General features: G+C 43.1%; 1 protein-coding gene across 2 annotated transcripts in view; it reads left to right on the forward strand.

Moving 5' to 3' along the window:
- The first annotated feature begins 213 nt into the window (after nt 1-213).
- The window catches only part of LOC121569806 (supervillin), a 114,916-nt gene continuing 91,545 nt past the window's right edge, over nt 214-23,584 (forward strand). For both annotated transcript variants that reach the window (XM_041881014.2, XM_041881015.2), the window contains exons 1-6: nt 214-616; nt 15,821-15,884; nt 19,026-19,117; nt 21,239-21,305; nt 21,411-21,562; nt 21,934-22,708. In XM_041881014.2, coding sequence (XP_041736948.2) covers nt 553-616; nt 15,821-15,884; nt 19,026-19,117; nt 21,239-21,305; nt 21,411-21,562; nt 21,934-22,708 — 1,214 coding nt within the window. In that variant the 5' untranslated portion in view covers nt 214-552. The remainder of the gene's footprint in view (nt 617-15,820; nt 15,885-19,025; nt 19,118-21,238; nt 21,306-21,410; nt 21,563-21,933; nt 22,709-23,584) is intronic.

The following is a 23,584-nucleotide window of genomic DNA, read 5'->3' on the forward strand; positions in this document are numbered from 1 at the left end:
ACCTCTCTCTCTCTCTGAGTTTCAGTCTGCAGGAAAGGGACGTCCAGCCTCTCAGGTCCAATCTGTTAGTGTAGTGATGGGGCCTAGCCTAGCTAATTTATTGGCTGTAATCAGATTAGCAGGCACTGAGCAGCTTTAGCTAGCCCCTGTCTCCCTGCATGCCTGCAGGCTGTCTAGTTAGCCAGTTCGCTATTAGCTTTAGTGCTGGAGGAGACTAGAGGGGAGCTGTCAAGAGACTCAGCCCATCATCGTAGCCACAGCCTCAAAGCTCCACGCTACTACATACTACTACTGCTATTCAGCTCCTTCCCTCTCCTGTCTTTCTGTCCCTGTCCCTCTCTCTTATGCTACCTGACTCCCTCCCTTCTTCTGTCTCTCTCTCTCTGTGCTGAGTGCAGCTCGTCCTGGGGCACTTACTGACTGCGTTTGTTTCTCTGCATCACCTTGCAGTCAGTTGCCTGCCTGTGGGTTGGACCTCAGCACTTCTCTCTTTTTCTCTCCAGCTCTCTTTTCATTTCAATCTGTCCGCTGTACTTACCTGGTCTTGCAAAAATGTATCGGAACGCAAACCCATGGATCTCAAACTACCTGAGCCATGTCAAGTTCTGCGGTCAAGGTAAGAGAGAGGCTGGGACTGAGGATAGGGCTGAGGGCTGAAGATAGGGTTGGGATTGTGGGCTGAGGCTGGGACTGAGGGGGCTGAGGATAGTGAGGCAACACTGGCTCTCTTGTAACTGCTCCAGTTTCCAGCTTTCATTGCGCTGTCTGCAGCTGTAGCCTCCAAGGACGTAGCAGCCGAGATGAGGGACTCTTGCTGATTGCGGGAGGAGGGATAGCTATTTCTGGGCTCTACTTTGTCTGAGGTTTATTTTGGAGAGTTATGTTAAGGCGCATATTATGTGTTCTTGTGTATAGTTGCACATGCCTGAGTATGTGGGTCAGACTGTGTGTGACAGAAACTGTTTGTGTGTATGTAGCCAATGTTTCTCATTCTCATAGCTGTTTACCATTCTCACCCTCTTAATAATGATTCCAATGTGGAACGGAGTGTTGAATGGTGGCTCTGCTTGGTTAACTGGCTGAGAATTCACAACAGATGTTCCTGGTGGTGTCCCAGGATGGGTTCCCAGCGATTCAAACCCAGTAGGAGGGGGTTGCATCCCAAATGTCACCCTTTTCCCTACCTAGTGCATTACTTTTGACCCGGGCCCATAGGAGTCTGGTCAAAAGTAATACGCTGTGTAGTGAATAGCATGCCATTTTGGTCTGGTGGGGGATTTTGTGTTTGGGGTTCGGGTTGTTACAGTACATTGACCACACATAACTGTGCCCAGAGACTCCAGTACACGCCATGTACTTAGCCATCAGTCATTTGATCAGCCATTTACTACTAGTGCACCGCTAACGATTCCACAATGGCTACACATGCAATGCTCTTGCTAATGGCATGAGACTAGGCTTTGTTAGGCGTTCATTGTCTTGATTGATTGTCTATAATTGGCTTATAGTAGTATCTACTGTAAGTCCTCTGTTTGCAGGGATGGGTTTAAGACTTTGGTTGGCTCAGTCTCACCTGACTTAACCAAGGAGGGGTTTCTGAATAAACTAAACCTCTCCCTCATTTTATCTCTTTACGCTATAAGCCCCTCATGGCACATCCTCCTTTGATTACCTTGTCTCTCGTAGCAGAAGCTGAGGGAGGTCAGGGCAGGTGGGTGCGTGTTGGTTTTTATTTTATTAGGATCCCCATTAGCTACTGCACATGCAACAGCTACTCTTCCTGGAGTCCACATATAACGTACAAACACATGACAATGTACAGAACATTAATAGACAAGAACAATATCAGATATTACATTAAATTCTAAATAACAAATACAAATAAGAGTTATATATAGGAAAGACACCAAGAGACAACAAAAATACTATTTACATACATTCATATTCTTATATACAGTACAGTTAAATTTGGTCTTTAGAAAGAGGTGAGGCACTGTGATGCAATGTTTTTTAATGCTAAACTTGTTTTTGTCTGAGTAACCTCTTGGGACAGAGCATTCCACGATGACGTGGCTCTATACATAACTGAGCGATGCATTAAATCTGTTTTTGTATTGGGTACCATGAAGAAACCCATAGTGGTGTGTCTGGTGGGGTATGTATGTATGTTTTGAAGTGTATGCAAATACATTATACAAGTGATTAGGCATTTTCAACACACAAAATGGGTGTGGGTCAAATACTTATTTCCCTCATTAAAATGCAAATAAATTTATAACATTTTTGACATGCGTTTTTCTGGATTTTGTTGTTGTTATTCTGTCCCTCACTGTTCAAATAAACCTACCATTAAAATGATAGACTGATCATGTCTTTGTCAGTGGGCAAACGTACAAAATCAGCAGGGGGTCAAATACTTTTTTCCCTCACTGTATGTATGTATGTATGTACAGTTGAAGTTGGAAGTTTACATACACCTTAGCCAAATACATTTAAACTCAGTTTTTCACAATTCCCTGTCTTAGGTCAGTTAGGATCAACACTTTTATTTTAAGAATGTGAAATGTCAGAATAATAGTAGAGTGATTTATTTCAGCTTTTATGTATTTCATCACATTCCCAGTAGGTAAGAAGTTTACATACACTCTATTAGTATTTGGTAGCATTAAACTGAGCGATGCATTAAATCTGTTTTTGTATTGGGTACCATGAAGAAACCCATAGTGGTGTGTCTGATGGGGTATGTATGTATGCATGTTTTGAAGTGTATGCAAATACATTATACAAGTGGTTAGGCATTTTCAACACACAAAATGGGTGTGTATGTGGTAGAATGGGGGGGTAGTCGGAGTTGTCAATGATCCTGTTGTTGTTTAAGTGACATTTCCTTTTGGGTGCTCTCTAATCGCGGGCTGGGCTGTTCTGGTCAGGGTAATCCCATCTCAGCAGGGACAGATGCTCTTGAATGGAGTGAGTATTTTCTGCACACACTAACTTAATAGGCCCAATGTGGGTTTATTGCCTTCTCCAAGTATTAGCACTAGTGTATAGAACCTGTAGCAATGAATAACTTACTCATAGAACAGTAAACTGGCATTTTGCCGTAAAATACAGTAGGTTTATCATGAAATAAATCACGTCTAACGCGGTTTCAACCAATTGGCATTCCGGATCAGACCTACATTGCCTTCAGAAAGTATTCATACCCCTTGACTTATTCCACATTTTGTTGCAGACTGAATTTAAATAAAAAAATTAAATAAAATAAAATCTCCCATCTACACACAATGCCCCATAATGACAAAGTGAAAACATGTTTTTAGAAATGTTTTGCAAAGTTATTGATAATGAAATACAGAACTACACTACATGACCAAAAGTATGTGGACACCTGCTCGTTGAACATCTCATTCCAAATCATGGGCATTAATATGGAGTTGGTTCCCCCTTTGCTGCTATAACAGCCTCCACTCTTCTGGGAAGGTTTTCCACTAGATGTTGGAACATTGCTGCGGGAACTTGCTTCCATTAAGCCACGAGCATTAGTGATGTTGGGCGATTAGGCCTGGCTCGCAGTCTGCGTTCTAATTCATCCCAAAGGTGTTCGATGGGGTTGAGGTCAGGGCTCTGTGCAGGCCAGTCAAATTATTCAACACTGATCTCGACAAACCATTTCTATATGGACCTCGCTTTGTGCACGGTGGCATTGTCATGCTGAAACAGGAAAGGGCCTTCCCCAAACTGTTGCCACAAAGTTGGAAGCACAGAATCGTCTAGGATGTAATTGTATGCTGTAGCGTTGAGATTTCCCTTCGCTGGAATTAAGGGGCTAGCCCCAACCATGATAAACAGCCCCAGACCATTATTCCTCCTCCACCAAACTTTACAGTTGGCACTACGCATTCTCCTAGCGTCCGCCAAACCCAGATTCGTCCGTAGGACTGCCAGATGGTGAATCGTGATTAATCCCTCCAGAGAACGCGTTTCCACTGCTCCAGAGTCCAATGGTGGCGAGCTTTACACCACTCCAGCCGACGCTTGGCATTGCACATGGTGATCTTAGGCTTGTGTGCGGCTGCTAGGCCGTAGAAACCCATTACATGAGGCTCCCAATGAACAGTTATTGTGCTGACGTTGCTACCAGAGGCAGTTTGGAACTCAATAGTGAGTGTTGCAACCGAGGACAGACGGTTTTTACGAGCTTCAGCACTTGTCGGTCCCGTTCTGTGAGCTTGTGTGGGAAGGTGGCATCCTATGGCGGTGCCATGTTGAATGTCACTGAGCTCTTCAGTAAGGCTATTCTACTGCCAATGTTTGTCTATGGAGATTACATGGATGTGTGCTCAATTTTATACAACTGTCAGCAACTGGTGTAGCTGAAATAGCCGAATCCACTAATTTGAAGGGGTGTCCACATACTTTTGTATACAGTGCATTCGGAAAGTATTCAGACCCCTCGACTTTTTCCACATTTTGTTACGTTTCTTTTTTCACATTTTGTTACGTTTGTTAGATCCTCATCAATCTACACACAATATTCCATAATAACAAAGAAAAACAGGCAGAGCCCCACCTGTTTTGAGCACCAACGGTTTAGCTAAGATATGTATGTACCGTATGTATGTATGTATGTACGTATGTATGTATGTACAGTGAGGGAAAAAAGTATTTGATCCCCTGCTGATTTTGTATGTTTGCCCACTGACAAAGACATGATCAGTCTATAATTTTGATGGTAGGTTTATTTGAACAGTGAGAGACAGAATAACAACAAAAAAATCCAGAAAAACGCATGTCAAAAATGTTATCAATTGATTTGCATTTTAATGAGGGATTTTTTCAATTAGTATTTGGTAGCATTAAACTGAGCGATGCATTAACTCTGTTTTTGTATTGGGTACCATGAAGAAACCCATAGTGGTGTGTCTGGTGGGGTATGTATGTATGCATGTTTTGAAGTGTATGCAAATACATTATACAAGTGGTTAGGCATTTTCAACACACAAAATGGGTGTGTATGTGGTAGAATGGGGGGGTAGTCGGAGTTGTCAATGATCCTGTTGTTGTTTAAGTGACATTTCCTTTTGGGTGCTCTCTAATCGCGGGCTGGGCTGTTCTGGTCAGGGTAATCCCATCTCAGCAGGGACAGATTCTCTTGAATGGAGTGAGTATTTTCTGCACACACTAACTTAATAGGCCCAATGTGGGTTTATTGCCTTCTCCAAGTATTAGCACTAGTGTATAGAACCTGTAGCAATAAATAACTTACTCATATAACAGTAAACTGGCATTTTGCCGTAAAATACAGTAGGTTTATCATGAAATAAATCACGTCTAACGCGGTTTCAACCAATTGGCATTCAGGATCAGACCTACATTGCCTTCAGAAAGTATTCATACCCCTTGACTTATTCCACATTTTGTTGCAGACTAAACCTTTAAATTGTTTAACTTGGGTCAAACGTTTCGGGTAGCCTTCCACAAGCTTCCCACAATAAGTTGGGTGAATTTTGGCCCATTCGTCCTGACAGAGCTGGTGTAGCTGAGTCAGGTTTGTAGGCCTCCTTTCTTGTACAAGCTTTTTCAGTTCTGCCCACACATTTTCTATAGGATTGAGGTCAGGGCATTGTGATGGCCACTCCAATACCTTGACTTTGTTGTCCTTAAGCCATTTTTCCACAACTTTGGAAGTATGCTTGGGGTCATTGTCCATTTGGAAGACCCATTTGCGACCAAGCTTTAACTTCCTGACTGATGTCTTGAGATGTTGCTTCAATATATCCACATCATTTTCCTTCATGATGCCATCTATTTTGTGAAGTGCACCAGTCCCTCCTGCAGCAAAGCACCCCCACAGCATGATGCTGCCACTCTCGTGCTTCACGATTGGGATGTTATTCTTCGGCTTGCAAGTACCCCCGTAGTCTGGCTTTTTTATGGGGTTTTGGAGCAGTGGCTTCTTCCTTGCTGAGCACCCATTCAGGTTATGTCGATATAGGACTAGTTTTACTGTGGATATAGATACTTTTGTACCTGTTTCCTCCAGCATCTTCACAAGGTCATTTGCTGTTGTTCTGGGATTGATTTGCACTTTTTGCACCAAAGTACGTTCATCTCTAGGAGACAGAACGCGTCCCCTTCCTGAGCGGTATGACGGCTGCGTGGTCCCATGGTGTTTATACTTGCCTACTATTGTTTGTACAGATCAACGTGGTACCTTCAGGTGTTTGGAAATTGCTCCCAAGGATGAACTAGACTTGTGGAGGTCTACAATTTCTTTTTGGAGTTCTTGGCTGATTTTCTTTTGATTTTCCCATGATGTCAAGCAAAGAGGCACTGAGTTTGAAGGTAGGCCTTGAAATACATCCACAGGTACACCTCCAATTGACTCAAATTATGTCAATTAGCCTATCAGAAGCTTCTAAAGTCATGATGTCATTTTCTGGAATTTTCCAAGCTGTTTAAATGCACAGTCAACTTAGTGTATGTAAACTTCTGACCCACTGGAATTGTGAAACAGTGAATTATAAGTGAAATAATCTGTCTGTAAACAATTGTTGGAAAAATTACTTGTGTCATGCACAAAGTAATATCCTAACCGACTTGCCAAAACTATAGTTTGTTAACAAGAAATTTGTGGAGTGGTTAAAAAACGAGTTTTAATAACTCCAACCTAAGTGTATGTAAACTTCCGACTTCAAATGTACAGTGAGGGGGAAAAAAGTATTTAATCCCCTTCTGATTTTGTACGTTTGCCCACTGACAAAGTAATGATCAGTCTATAATTTTAATGGTAGGTTTATTTGAACAATGAGAGACAGAATAACAACAACAAAATCCAGAAAAACGCATGTCAAAAATGTTATAAATTGATTTGCATTTTAATGAGGGAAATAAGTATTTGACCCCCTCTCAATCAGAAAGATTTCTGGCTCCCAGGTGTCTTTTATACAGGTAACGAGCTGAGATTAGGAGCACACTCTTAAAGGGAGTGCTCCTAATCTCAGCTTGTTACCTGTATAAAAGACACCTGTCCACAGAAGCAATCAATCAATCAGATTCCAAACTCTCCACCATGGCCAAGACCAAAGAGCTCTCCAAGGATGTCAGGGACAAGATTGTAGACCTACACAAGGCTGGAATGGGCTTCAAGACCATTGCCAAGCAGCTTGGTGAGAAGGTGACAACAGTTGGTGCGATTATTCGCAAATGGAAGAAACGCAAAAGAATCTCCCTCAGCCTGGGGCTCCATGCAAGAGCTCACCTCGTGGAGTTGCAATGATCATGAGAACGGTGAGGAATCAGCCCAGAACTACACGGGAGGATCTTGTCAATGATCTCAAGGCAGCTGGGTCCATAGTCACCAAGAAAACAATTGGTAACACACTACGCCGTGAAGGACTGAAATCCTGCAGCGCCCGCAAGGTCCCTCTGCTCAAGAAAGCACATATACAGTGGGGGAAAAAAGTTTTTAGTCAGCCACCAATTGTGCAAGTTCTCCCACTTAAAAAGATGAGAGAGGCCTGTAATTTTCATCATAGGTACACGTCAACTATGACAGACAAATTGAGAAGAAAAAAAATCCAGAAAATCACATTGTAGGATTTTTTATGAATTTATTTGCAAATTATGGTGGAAAATAAGTATTTGGTCACCTACAAACAAGCAAGATTTCTGGCTCTCACAGACCTGTAACTTCTTCTTTAAGAGGCTCCTCTGTCCTCCACTCGTTACCTGTATTAATGGCACCTGTTTGAACTTGTTATCAGTATTAAAGACACCTGTCCACAACCTCAAACAGTCACACTCCAAACTCCACTATGGCCAAGACCAAAGAGCTGTCAAAGGACACCAGAAACAAAATTGTAGACCTGCACCAGGCTGGGAAGACTGAATCTGCAATAGGTAAGCAGCTTGGTTTGAAGAAATCAACTGTGGGAGCAATTATTAGGAAATGGAAGACATACAAGACCACTGATAATCTCCCTCGATCTGGGGCTCCACACAAGATCTCACCCCATGGGGTCAAAATGATCACAAGAACGGTGAGCAAAAATCCCAGAACCACACGAGGGGACCTAGTGAATGACCTGCAGAGAGCTGGGACCAAAGTAACACAGCCTACCATCAGTAACACACTACGCCGCCAGGGACTCAAATCCTGCAGTGCCTAGACGTGTCCCCCTGCTTAAGCCAGTACATGTCCAGGCCCGTCTGAAGTTTGCTAGAGTGCATTTGGATGATCCAGAAGAGGATTGGGAGAATGTCATATGGTCAGATGAAACCAAAATATAACTTTTTGGTAAAAACTCAACTCGTCGTGTTTGGAGGACAAAGAATGCTGAGTTGCATCCAAAGAACACCATACCTACTGTGAAGCATGGGGGTGGAAACATCATGCTTTGGGGATGTTTTTCTGCAATGGGACCAGGACGACTGATCCGTGTAAAGGAAAGAATAAATGGGGCCATGTATCGTGAGATTTTGAGTGAAAACCTCCTTCCATCAGCAAGGGCATTGAAGATGAAACGTGGCTGGGACTTTCAGCATGACAATGATCCCAAACTCACCACCCGAGCAACGAAGGAGTGGCTTCGTAAAAAGCAATTCAAGGTCCTGGAGTGGCCTAGCCAGTCTCCAGATCTCAACCCCATAGAACATCTTTGGAGGGAGTTGAAAGTCTGTGTTGCCCAGCGACAGCCCCAAAACATCACTGCTCTAGAGCAGATCTGCATGGAGGAATGGGCCAAAATACCAGCAACGGTGTGTGAAAACCTTGTGAAGACTTACAGAAAACGTTTGACCTGTGTCATCGCCAACAAAGGGTATATAACAAAGTATTGAGAAACTTTTGTTATTGACCAAATACTTATTTTCCACCATAATTTGCAAATAAATTCATCAAAAATCCTACAATGTGATTTTCTGGAATTATTTTTCTCTTTTGTATGTCATAGTTGATGTGTACCTATGATGAAAATTACAGGCCTCTCTCATCTTTTTAAGTGGGAGAACTTGCACAATTGGTGGCTGACTAAATACTTTTTTTCCCCACTGTACATGCCCGTCTGAAGTTTGCCAATTAACATCTGAATGATTCAGAGGAGAACTGGGTGAAAGTGTTGTGGTCAGATGAGACCAAAATCGGGCTCTTTGGCATCAACTCAACTCGCCGTGTTTGGAGGAGGAGGAATGCTGCCTATGACCCCAAGAACACCATCCCCACGTCAAACATGGAGGTGAAAACATTATGCTTTGGGGGTGTTTTTCTGCTAAGGGGACAGGACAACTTTACCGCATCAAAGGGACAATGGACGGGGCCATGTATCGTCAAATCTTGGGTGAGAACCTCCTTCCCTCAGCCAGGGCATTGAACATGAGTCGTGGATGGGTATTCCAGCATGACAATGACCCAAAACACATGGCCAAGGCAACAAAGGAGTGGCTCAAGAAGAAGCACATTAAGGTCATGGAGTGGCCTAGCCAGTCTCCAGACCTTAATCCCATAGAAAGTCTGTGGAGGGAGCTGAAGGTTCAAGTTGCCAAACGTCAGCCTTGAAACCTTAATGACTTGGAGAAGATCTGCAAAGAGGAGTGGGACAAAATCCCTCCTGAGATGTGTGCAAACCTGGTGGCCAACTACAATAAACGTCTGACCTCTGTGATTGCCAACAAGGCTTTTGCCACCAAGTACTAAGTCATGTTTTGCAGAGGGGTCAAATACTTATTTCCTTCATTAAAATGCAAATCAATTTATAACATTTTTGACATGTGTTTTTCTGGATTTTTTTGTTGTTATTCTGTCTCTCAATGTTCAAATAAACCTACCATTTAAATGATAGACTGATCATGTCTTTGTCAGTGGGTAAACATACAAAATCAGCAGGGGATCAAATACTTTTTTTCCCTCACTGTATATGTATATATACAGTGGGGAGAACAAGTATTTGATACACTGCCGATTTTGCAGGTTTTCCTACTTACAAAGCATGTAGAGGTCTGTAATTTTTATCATAGGTACACTTCAACTGTGAGAGACGGAATCCAGAAAATCACGTTGTATAATTTTTAAGTAATTAATTTGCATTTTATTGCATGACATAAGTATTTGATACATCAGAAAAGCAGAACTTAATATTTGGTACAGAAACCTTTGTTTGCAATTACAGAGATCATACGTTTCCTGTAGGTCTTGACCAGGTTTGCACACACTGCAGCAGGGATTTTGGCCCACTCCTCCATACAGACCTTCTCCAGATCCTTCAGGTTTCGGGGCTGTCGCTGGGCAATACGGACTTTCAGCTCCCTCCAAAGGGTTCAGGTCTGGAGACTGGCTAGGCCACTCCAGGACCTTGAGATGCTTCTTACGGAGCCACTCCTTAGTTGCCCTGGCTGTGTGTTTCGGGTCGTTGTCATGCTGGAAGGCCCAGCCACGACCCATCTTCAATGCTCTTACTGAGGGAAGGAGGTTGTTGGCCAAGATCTCGCGATACATGGCCCCATCCATCCTCCCCTCAATACGGTGCAGTCGTCCTGTCCCCTTTGCAGAAAAGCATCCCCAAAGAATGATGTTTTCACCTCCATGCTTCATGGTTGGGATGGTGTTCTTGGGGTTGTACTCATCCTTCTTCTTCCTCCAAACACGGCGAGTGGAGTTTAGACCAAAAAGCTCTATTTTTGTCTCATCAGACCACATGACCTTCTCCCATTCCTCCTCTGGATCATCCAGGTGGTCATTGGCAAACTTCAGACGGGCCTGGACATGCGCTGGCTTGAGCAGGGGGACCTTGCGTGTGCTGCAGGATTTTAATCCATGACGGCATAGTGTGTTACTAATGGTTGTCTTTGAGACTGTGGTCCCAGCTCTCTTCAGGTCATTGACCAGGTCCTGCCGTGTAGTTCTGGGCTGATCCCTCACCTTCCTCATGATCATTGATGCCCCACGAGGTGAGATCTTGCATGGAGCCCCCAGACCGAGGGTGATTGACCATCATCTTGAACTTCTTCCATTTTCTAATAATTGCGCCAACAGTTGTTGCCTTCTCACCAAGCTGCTTGCCTATTGTCCTGTAGCCCATCTCAGCCTTGTGCAGGTCTACAATTTTATCCCTGATGTCCTTACACAGCTCTCTGGTCTTGGCCATTGTGGAGAGGTTGGAGTCTGTTTGATTGAGTGTGTGGACAGGTAACAAGTTCAAACGGGTGCAGTTAATACAGGTAAATAGTGGAGAACAGGAGGGCTTCTTAAAGAAAAACTAACAGGTCTGTGAGAGCCGGAATTCTTACTGGTTGGTAGGTGATCAAATACTTATGTCATGCAATAAAATGCAAATTAATTACTTAAAAATCATACAATGTGATTTTCTGGATTTTTGTTTTAGATTCCGTCTCTCACAGTTGAAGTGTACCTATGATAAAAATTACAGACCTCTACATGCTTTGTAAGTAGGAAAACCTGCAAAATCGGCAGTGTATCAAATACTTGTTCTCCCCACTGTATGTGTGTGTTAATATTACTTTTTTGCCTGTTTTGCATGTTATTTTGGCATTAATAAGTGTCACATATCAGTTTGCAAACAATGTAAAAAAATATATATTGAGTTAATAAAGCCGCAAACAAACATGGTATATTTTTTGGGTTTCTTGAGTAAGGCAGCTCCAAAATGCAGGTGTTTCAGCCTAGCTCAGTGCTTTCAGTGGTGGTGGGGCAGCCAGCAGAAAATACGGAGTGTAGGGGTTGGTAATGTTCTCTAGTTGCGCCGTGCGGAATCTACGTGGAGAGCGCAAAAATTCAAGCCCTTTGGGTGCTGCCATAGTTACATTAGAAGTGCCCATCCAAGAAGGCTCAAGGTCATTGGCCACAGATAAAATATATATTTACCGTAGCTTTGTTTGGACTGTTCATATCAAAATCATACTTTCAAAATCTTAGCTAGCAAGCTAGACAAGCAGTCATCATCATGTCATATGAAGAGAAATTGTAGATCAAACGTATCAGTGCTCATCGGCTATTGAACATAAACATTACACATTATGGCAGTTATTTTATTTTCATGACTGTCTTCATCCATAACCGTCAGTTATATGGTTTATACGTAATTGTGCCAGCCCTAAGTGTGATCAGACTTGTTATTTTATTTGTATGATTTTTTTTGGGGGGGGGGTGGGGTAGATCAGCTTTAATATTGCTGATAGATTGTAACTTCCATCAATGTAATTGTCTGAATCACTTCCAATCCCTCATGTTTTTTTTCCTCGCATATATATATATATATATATATATATATACACACACACTACCGTTCAAAAGTTTAGGGTCACATAGAAATATCCTTGTTTTCGAAAGAAAAAATAAATAAATAATTGTCCTTTAAAATAACATCAAATTGATCAGAAATACAGTGTAGACATTGTTAATGTTGTAAATGGCTATTGTAGCTGGAAACGGCTGATTTTTAATGGAATGTCTACATAGGCTTACAGAGGCCCATTATCCGCAACCATCAGTCCTGTGTTCCAATGGCACGTTGTGTTTGCTAATCCAAGTTTATCATTTTAAAAGGCTAATTGATCATTAGAAAACCCTTTTGCAATTATGTTAGCACAGCTGAAAACTGTTGTGCTGATTTAAAGAAGCAATAAAACTGGCCTTCTTGAGACTAGTTGAGTATCTGGAGCATCAGCAATTGTGGGTTCGATTACATGATCAAAATGGCCAGAAACAAATAACTTTCTTCTGAAACTCGTCAGTCTATTCTTGTTCTGAGAAATGAAGGCTATTCGATGCGAGAAATTGCCAAGAAACTGGCGCCTCACAGGTCCTCAACTGGCATCTTCATTAAATAGTACCCGCAAAACACCAGTCTCAACGTCAACAGTGAAGAGGCGACTCCAGGAAGCTGACCTTCTAGGCAGAGTTGCAAAGAAAAAGCCATATCTCAGACTGGACAATAAAAATAAAAGATTAAGATGGGCAGTCTGAGATATGGCTTTTTCTTTGCAACTCTGCCTAGAAGGTCAGTATCCTGGAGTCGCCTCTTCACTGTTGACGTTGAGACTGGTGTTTTGCGGGTACTATTTAATGAAGATGCCAGTTGAGGACCTGTGAGGCGCCTGTTTCTCAAACTAGACACTGTTTTTGTCTTCTTGCTCAGAAGGCCAGTTTTATTGCTTCTTTAATCAGCACAACAGTTTTCAGCTGTGCAAACATAATTGCAAAAGGGTTTTCTAATGATCAATTAGCCTTTTAAAATGATCAACTTGGATTAGCAAACACAACGTGCCATTGGAACACAGGACTGATAGTTGTTGATAATGGGCCTCTGTACGCCTATGTAGATATTCCATTAAAAATCAGCCGTTTCCAGCTACAATAGCCATTTACAACATTAACAATGTTTACACTGTATTTCTGATCAAGTTTGTTATTTTAATGGACAAAGAAATTGCTTTTCTTTCGAAAACAAGGAAAGTTCGAAGTGACCCTAAACTTTTGAACGGTAGTGTATATACATATACATACATACACATACATATACACATATGTACATATAAATACATATATATACATATCCTTTTTAAAAATATATTTCCCTTTATTACTTTCCAACCCCACCACCCCTTCCCTAATTGGAGTAAACTAGTGAACAACAACACTTAAAGCATCCATTAGTCTCAATTAAAAGTAATCAAACATCTATCGCCTTGAGCTGTGACATCATAGCGACAAGCCACTTTAGAAAGATCTGTACCGCAATTTAGTGTGTGTGTGTGTGTGTGTGTGTGTGTGTGCGCGTGCGCACGTCTTTGTGAGATAGCTGTCTGAACTCACCTGGTTTCATGTTCAAATAAACACCAGGTTGCATCCCAATTGCCACTCTACAGTGGGGAAAAAAAGTATTTAGTCAGCCACCAATTGTGCAAGTTCTACCACTTAAAAAGATGAGAGAGGCCTGTAATTTTCATCATAGGTACACTTCAACTATGACAGACAAAATGAGAAAAAAATATCCAGAAAATCACATTGTAGGATTTTTAATGAATTTATTTGCAAATTATGGTGGAAAATAAGTATTTGGTCAATAACAAAAGTTTCTCAATACTTTGTTATATACCCTTTGTTGGCAATGACACAGGTCAAACGTTTTCTGTAAGTCTTCACAAGGTTTTCACACACTGTTGCTGGTATTTTGGCCCATTCCTCCATGCAGATCTCCTCTAGAGCAGTGATGTTTTGGGGCTGTCGCTGGGCAACACGGACTTTCAACTCCCTCCAAAGATTTTCTATGGGGTTGAGATGTGGAGACTGGCTAGGCCACTCCAGGACCTTGAAATGCTTATTACGAAGCCACTCCTTCGTTGCCCGGGCGGTGTGTTTGGGATCATTGTCATGCTGAAAGACCCAGCCACGTTTCATCTTCAATGCCCTTGCTGATGGAAGGAGGTTTTCACTCAAAATCTCATGATACATGGCCCCATTCATTCTTTCCTTTACACGGATCAGTCGTCCTGGTCCCTTTGCAGAAAAACAGCCCCAAAGCATGATGTTTCCACCCCCATGCTTCACAGTAGGTATGGTGTTCTTTGGATGCAACTCAGCATTCTTTGTCCTCCAAACACGACGAGTTGAGTTTTTACCAAAAAGTTATATTTTGGTTTCATCTGACCATATGACATTCTCCCAATCCTCTTCTGGATCATCCAAATGCACTCTAGCAAACTTCAGACGGGCCTGGACATGTACTGGCTTAAGCAGGGGGACACATCTTGCACTGCATGATTTGAGTCCCTGGCGGCGTAGTGTGTTACTGATGGTAGGCTTTGTTACTTTGGTCCCAGCTCTCTGCAGGTCCCCCCGTGTGGTTCTGGGATTTTTGCTCACCGTTCTTGTGATCATTTTGACCCCACGGGGTGAGATCTTGCGTGGAGCCCCAGATCGAGGGAGATTATCAGTGGTCTTGTATGTCTTCCATTTCCTAATAATTGCTCCCACAGTTGATTTATTCAAACCAAGCTGCTTACCTATTGCAGATTCAGTCTTCCCAGCCTGGTGCAGGTCTACAATTTTGTTTCTGGTGTCCTTTGACAGCTCTTTGGTCTTGGCCATAGTGGAGTTTGGAGTGTGACTGTTTGAGGTTGTGGACAGGTGTCTTTTATACTGATAACAAGTTCAAACAGATGCCATTAATACAGGTAACGAGTGGAGGACAGAGGAGCCTCTTAAAGAAGAAGTTACAGGTCTGTGAGAGCCAGAAATCTTGCTTGTTTGTAGGTGACCAAATACTTATTTTCCACCATCATTTGCAAATAAATTCATTAAAAATCCTACAATGTGATTTTCTGGATTTTTTTCCCTCCATTTGTCTGTCATAGTTGACGTGTACCTATGATGAAAATTACAGGCCTCTCTCATCTTTTTAAGTGGGAGAACTTGCACAATTGGTGGCTGACTAAATACTTTTTTCCCCCACTGTATTCCCTATGTAGTGCACCACTCATTTAATGCCAGGGCCCATAGGGCTCTGTTGAAAAGTACTGCATTATATAGGGAATAGGTGCCATTTGGGATGCAGGTTTTAGTTTTCCAATGTATTCATTTATTTCCTCTGTGGTATTGCAAGTCCACTTGATTAATGTCTTACATAGAGAAATGTTGCTGAATTACCTTAAGACGCCTCTAATACACTCTTTTTAATGTTTGGTCATTAAAAAGTGTAAAGTTGGACCATTCAAAATGGCCTCACTCCCTTCACTCAAGTGATGAAGAACTCTGAGTATGGTCTAATAGTCTAAATTATGTTTTCTCTCTCCTTCTCTCTAGGACTTGGGAGTGAGACCCCCATCAAACTTGGGAAGGCAAGACTTTTACAGAAGAGGGCTCTTAGGTAAGATGCCATTTTTTTCACGGATAATATCAATATTTGTGTATTGTTTCGGTTCTGTATACGGTATCACTGCGCGTCTAATAGTCTCTCTTCAGCCTGTGTATGCCGCTTTGCTGCCGTGGGTGTCTGTGTGTACGTTACACATCATTCCCATTGGGACAGTTTCCAAGCGAAGTGAGAAAGTGAAGGATAAGGTCACTCTAGTGTGAACGCCACTGCAGCATTGGTGTGATTGCATTGTGTCAACGGTTTGGCCTGGTGTCAAATATTCCACCCCGCTGCCACCCATGACTCCACAGCTCTGCATACGTTTACGGTATCTGTTTATGAGAGTTATTGGTTGTCCATTATGTTTGTGTCATCCTTTACTCAAATGATTAAATACTTCAGAAAAATGGGTGTGTCATGTGTTCTTTGCCATGTAATGTGCTAGTTCATCTGCCAAAACCCAAAAGGATGTGTTCCTCTTCTCAACGGCCCATTCCTTCAGATAGTCTTGTTGTATATTTCATACCACAACTGGTTTGCGGTGAAGAAGTCCAACCCACACTATTTCAAACGGCCCTCTAGATATTTTTCAAGGGTGTTCTTTTCCTATCGTAATGCTTTGCAACAATAGACATAACAGGTCTTAGTGTGTTAGTGTCGTAGATTTGAGTCAGTGTGAATAGATCAACAGGATCTACGTCTACGACCTTGATGTAATAAGCCTATTACTGAAAATAAATGCACATAGTTTTGATAATGAATTACCTATTTTAGTTGCGAATAGGAACAACTTGGGTCAAGATTCACTGGTCGGCTATTTAGATTATTGAACGTGTTTCAAAACAATCTTTCTTCCAAATATATTTTTTTAACATTTGGATGTCCTCATGACCTCTGAGAATCCAGTTCCTCTTTTTCTAACCCAGCCAATGATTCCTCTTTCAGTGCATTTGTTTTCAGTGCATTTGTGTGAGTGTGCGTCCCAAATGACACCCTATTCCCTATATAGTGCACCACTAATATCAATACTTTTGGGTGGTGCACTATAGGGAATAGGGTGCCATTTGAGATACAACCAGAATATAATGACATTGTTCATTTCTGCTTACTGAAATGAACCCATGGACATTGTTCTGACCAATGATTTATATACTGTATACAATAGATGACTGACTGGGGCGCTGATTTGAAACCGCTGCGCCACTATTTTACTACTCCCTCACCATTTGTACAAAATATTTTGGAAGCAGTAGAAATGCATTTATTAATGTCTACATTTTGTTTTTGCCACATTTATTCTGTTACAGACGCCTTAAAGTATACTTATATTATTTGAGCTAAACATTCAAATAAAAACATTTAAATATAGAAAAACAATTTTTTATGAGAGCACTAATGTTACTGTTCCCACTACCACAACAAAATACTTAAATACATGTAATTTTGTCCTTAACATAAACTCAGCAAAAAAAAAGAAACGTCCCTTTTTCAGGGACCCTGTCTTTCAAAGATAATTTGTAAAAATCAAAATAACTTCACAGATCTTCATTGTAAAGGGTTTAAACCCTGTTTCCCATGCTTTTTCAATTAACCATTAACAATTAATGAACATGTACCTGTAGAACAGTCGTTAAGACACTAACAGCTTACAGACAGTAGGCAATTAAGGTCACAGTTATGAAAACATAGGACATTAAAGAGGCCTTTCTACTGACTCTGAAAAACAACAAAAGACAGATGCCCAGGGTCCCTGCTCATCTGCGTGAACGTGCCTTAGGCATGCTGCTCAGGAGGCATGAGGACTGCAGATGTGGCCAGGGCAATAAATTGCAATGTCCGTATTGTGAGACGCCTAAGACAGCGCTACAGGGAGACAGGACGGACAACTGATCGTCCTCGCAGTGACAGACCACGTGTAACAACACCTGCACAGGATCGGTACATCTGAACGTCACACCTGCGGGACAGGTACAGGATGGCAATAACAACTGCCCGAGTTACACCAGGAACGCACAATCCCTCCATCAGTGCTCAGACTGTCCGCAATAGGCTGAGAGAGGCTGGACTGAGGGCTTGTAGGCCTGTTGTAAGGCAGGTCCTCACCAGACATCACCGGCAACACCGTCACCTATGGGCACGAACCCACCGTCGCTGGACCAGACAGGACTGGTAAAAAGTGCTCTTCACTGACGAGTCGCGGTTTTGTCTCACCAGGGGTGATGGTTGGATTCGCGTTTATCGTCGAAGGAATGAGCGTTACACCCGAGGCTTGTACTCTGGAGCGGGAGCGATTTGGAGGTGGAGGGTCCGTCATGGTCTGGGGCGGTTTGTCACAACATCATTGGACTGAGCTGGTTGTCATTGCAGGCAATCTCAACGCTGTGCGTTACAGTGAAGACATCCTCCTCCCTCATGTGGTACCCTTCCTGCATGCACATCCTGGCATGACCCTCCAGCATGACAATGCCACCAGCCATACTGCTCGTTCTGTGCGTGATTTCCTGCAAGACAGGAATGTCAGTGTTCTGCCATGGCCAGTGAAGAGCCCGGATCTCATTCCCATTGAGCACGTCTGGGACCTGTTGGATCGGTGGGTGAAGACTAGGGGCATTCCCCCCAGAAATGTCCGGGAACTTGCAAGTGCCTTGGTGGAAGAATTGGGTAACATCTCACAGCAAGAACTGGCAAATCTGGTGCAGTCCATGAGGAGGAGATGCACTGCAGTACTTAATGCAGCTGGTGGCCACACCAGATACTGACTGTTACTTTAGATTTTGACCCCCCCTCCCTTTGTTCAGGGACACATTATTCAATTTCTGTTAGTCACATGTCTGTGGAACTTGTTCAGTTTATGTCTCAGTTGTTGAATCTTGTTATGTTCATACAAATATTTACACATGTTAAGTTTGCTGAAAGTAAACGCAGTTGACAGTGAGAGGACGTTTCTTTTTTTGCTGAGTTTATAATTGAAATACTGTAGAATTCTATTCATTCCTATGGAGGACTGCTTCTTCTGAGGAGAACCAATATGGCTGACCGGTGGCTTCAAAGGCTCTCATTGGCCAATACATAGCATTCACAAACTATTGTTTAGATACATAATTGGTTCTGACTGACTGAGCTGTTCTGTTTTTATTTATGCCCCCCCTGCAGCTTCCAGAAAGTGTTCTCGTTCGAAGAGAAGGACGACCCGGCCAAGAACACCAAGGATATAGATATCAATCTCTTGGCAAGCCTCCCTAAAGGTGACTCAGGGCTTTCTGTTTCAGCATGCTGTGCCGCATGAAACACATGACTCTATCTGACAAAGGCTCCATCTCAAATGGCACCCTTTTCTCTACATAGTGCACTACTTTTGACCAGAGCCCTTTTGGGCACTTCAAAACGTTCGTAATCTAATGCCTGCCTCAGACCACTCGTAGAACAGCTAAGTGTGTTGTTAGATGCTTTTTTTGCCCTCCCACATCACTTTATACACAAGTTCTCCGCTAAACATAGAATCACATGTTTTATCCATCTCTCTGTGACATCCGATAACTTCAGAACAAAGTTGACTACAAATACAACATTCTCATTGCAAGTGTTACATAGAAGCAATGTATAAAAAGATGTTTCAAATGAAAACCGAGATGATTGCATTAAATTATAGACAGGAGGCTATAGGCCTATTTCAATCATATTGAAATACATTTCATATTCAAACAGTTGTTCTATTTTGCTACTTGTAGGCTACTTTCTGTAATTTGTCTCAATATATTTATTGATGAGTAGCCTAATATGTGTGCAATGACGTGCCAAATCTGGGATTTTAGTGCATTTTTATTGGGTAAGCATAGAATAAGCTGCCTCAATATTTGCAGCTGTAGGTAGTAATATCTCTAGGAGCTGATGTTGTCAGTATTGTGAAATAATTGTAATGTTAAGGAAAGATTTGAATGAAGAAAGCTGATCCAAGAGCAGCGCTCCCTTTCTTTCGATCCTATCAGTATCGACACATGCTCCAACGATGCACTTAGCGACCGTTCTCTCTGCGGCTGTTGTAGGAAAATGCATCGTTAAAACACTTGTACAACTAAGTTCCATCGCTGTCGGGAAACCGGGCCCTGGGCGATCCATATCACAATAAATTGACTGAATTATCACGATAACGATAAATAGAACGTTAAGTTTATACCATGAATGTGCACCACAGTTATTTATTTATATTACCCTTAAACTTCTACTACTACATTGAATGTTGTAGCTATCAATTGTTCCATTAACAATCACCCATATTAGAAAACGTATTTAAATTCAAACTTCACATTTCTCTAGTAGGACTCTATAGGTTATTTATCATAATAAACGATATCAGCAAATGTCCACGATAAGTGGTCTGTTTGGTCGGTGTCGATAATTTTAGGTGACATTTTCAGTTTAATGTCATGTCTGCTAGACCCTCAGTGTGTGCTCACACAGTCAGAGAGGCCAGGGCACATGGCACTTGGAGTGTGTGTTTGGTTTGCTTGTTTTTGTTTCTGTTGTGTATTGAAAAGTTGCTCTATTACATGTGTTGTCCAGCAGTAACACGCATAACAAGCTCTAGACTGGGCTGTTCTGTTTATCCTGACTACAGTGCAACTCCTTTCCTACTAGCTCATGGGATAGGACTCTGTCTGTCTGTCCTCCTAGAGGGGCAGTCTGGTTCAATCCAACCCAATAGGCCATTACCTGACTGCCCTGCTCTGGCTGCGTTTACACAGGCTGATCAATTCTGATATTTTTGCCTGTAATTGGTCTTTTGACCAATCAGATTAGATCTTTCACTAATAATTGCCCAAAAGATCAGAATTGGGCTTCCTGTGTAAACGCAGCCTATGGGTTTGGGTGAATTCTGTGTGATCTTTTGGTCTCTATGTAAGCACTAGGTGGGCTCATTATTTTAAGATCAATCACATGAAAGATTCAGTGTAACCACTTATTTCGCTAAGTCAATTAGTCAGTGGCAGATTGGACTCTTTCTATTATCTTTTATTGTCGAGGTGGGATGCAGATTTGGTCAGTTCCTTGTGAATGTGTGTCTCAGCAATTTGTCACTGTGTTGTAGAGAACAGAGTAGGCTACTGAAGGAATCGTCACCTCCTTATAGTTCAATAACAAGACCCACAAGCAAACCGAGATCTATTCTTGTTCTAGATGTGACAGTAGCCTGTCCCAGATCGGTTTGAATTACAGTAAACTCTGTTGGCTAATGTGAGCTTAAACTGTCCAACCTCATCTGCTGTGACGTCTCTCGCTCTCTTATAATGACTACTGAATTGAATAAACTTGGACTACTTTCCAGTTGTATCCTGTTTAACGTACCTGTGTGTTTTTCATCTGTCCAGTTTCAGAATTGAGGAAGCGTTTTGAAGGCATCAGCCCTACCACTAGCTGTGACTGGAAAATGAACAGGTACAACCGAGACATTCAGCTCCATCAACCATGTAATGAATTGTGATAAATGAGAACTTGTGTGTGTCACTGTGTGTGTATCTGACTCTGTGTCTCACTGTGTAGGAAGGAGAGGATTGCCCGGCGGTTGGAGGGCATAGAGAGCGAAGTGCAACCCGCCATATTACCCAGCTGCCCAGGCCTGGTGACCAATCGGCTGCTAGAGGAAGACACGCCCCGTTACACACGTGCCTCAGACACCTGTGACCCCTGTGTTGGTGAGGACACACTACAGAGTACCCTGTGTCAGTGAGGACAAGGACACCTAGGCACAACAGAATACACAATCTACCAGTCACTAAACAGAACAAATTGTACCTGGAGTTCCTACATGGCTGCATCAGCTACTTACGCAGCCCACAGAATGACAGAACTAGAGCATAGTTAGAGCTCCATATAGCATATCAATAAAGAAACCTGACCCATGCTTTTGAATATGAATTTGGTCAATATTTGCTTACAGTATTAAATCATTTGCAAGATATGCATTGACATCATGCATTATATATTACTTGCGTAGTGTTTTAGTCCTACATACTGTAATAGTCTAAAGCAGTAAGGGTCTCTCCCTCTATCCCTCTATCCCCAGTCACAGTACAATGTTACAGTAAGGAGGACATGGAGAGTCCAGAGATGATGACCCATCAGCAGGTCACTGCTCCAGAGAGGCAGTCCAGAGCCCGGTGCCGACCCGAGGAACACACCCAGACCGTCCTCACCGAACCCACAGACCCCGCTGGTACCGACCTGGACTCCAAGGTGGAGCGGATTGCCCGCTACAAGGCGGAAAGGCGTCGCCAGCTGGCCGAGCGCTATGGCATCTCGCTGGACCAAGAGCCAGACACCATTGCCACCGACCACTTATTTTCCCGATACGGCACCTCCAGTGGACACAGTGAGTTGGCGTCTTCCTCTGAGAGGCAACAGGGCTACACACACCCCGAAATACGCTGCAGGGCAGAGTCTGTGGGGGATGAACCCTCCTACACATCCAGCAGCACCAGGGTGGGGAGAGTGGCCCCCCAGCCAAGGGTTTACGGCGAGCCTGGCCAGGGGCGACCCAGGGTGGACTCATTCACGGAGAGGGAGAGGGTGGGGAACCTGGAGAACCAGCGCAGGGCGGCTCAGCAGGAGAGGAACGTCAAAGCCCCCGAGCCACAGCAGCCATCTTCCTCCACCTACATGGATGTGACGTCATCGACCTCGGCCAAAGTGCCCGTTGCTAAGGACTACACCATCATGGGGTTGCCCCCCAGCTCGCCCAAGACGGGCCGGAAGTCCTTGCTGCCCTCCCCCAAACAGGAGGTTTCCCCTGGGGACCTGTTCATAGAGCAACAGTCCCACAACATCCTCAGCAGAAAGGGGTGAGTGGCCCTACCTTCTACACCTCTCTCTTTCTTTCTCTCTCTATGTACAGTATCTCTGTCCCCTTACTGTAAACAAAACAGATGGAGAGAAAGAGATGGTCTCTGTATCTCCCTCTCACACACACACACACACACACACACACACACACACACAAACTGCGTCTCCTTGATGCCTTTAACAGAACTAGAGTGTCTGTGCTCATCTCCAGCCCAGAGCCTGTCCTCCTCTCTGACCCCGGCCCTATGTTAGCGTGTGACTGTGTGTTTGTGCGTTAGCGTGTGCGTGAGGAGACGCTCCCGTGTGTGTCCTCCTATGGAAGGATGGGTGGGCTGCGTTTGGGACTGGAAGATGACACACCATCCATTAGGCTTGCAGTCCACTCATCGCTCGCCCCCTCACAAAGTCGTCCTCTTGGCAGGAACATTGTATGTGTCCCAAATGGCACCCTATTCCCTATATAGTGCGCTATTTTTGACAACACTGGTCAAAAGTAGTGCACTATATAGGGAATAGGGTACCCTTTGGGATGCACACATTATTTCATACAGTAAAGAAACAGCAATCTGATCCCAGAGCAGTTGTCTGGAGTGGAATTAAAGTGCAGCGCAGGCAGGCTCAGTTGGTCCAAAAGGGTTCACACAGACGCAGCTGGGCCTGGGAGGACTGAAATCTGAACTGAACTCAGATCAGGCATTGATGGTGCTGCTGCATGTCTTTCATGTTCAGGTGGTTTAACAGCAACCTGTACGATTAAGCTGATAAGTTAGACTAGATAAAAGGAGCTGCTTTGGTGCTTAGTTGAAGTCAAAATTATATTAAGAATCTACTATAATTGCAAAGTTGTTATCCCACTATGACTGAGCCAAAGTCAC

The sequence above is a fragment of the Coregonus clupeaformis genome, chromosome 7 (genome assembly GCF_020615455.1).
Source record: "Coregonus clupeaformis isolate EN_2021a chromosome 7, ASM2061545v1, whole genome shotgun sequence".
NCBI lineage: Eukaryota > Metazoa > Chordata > Actinopteri > Salmoniformes > Salmonidae > Coregonus > Coregonus clupeaformis.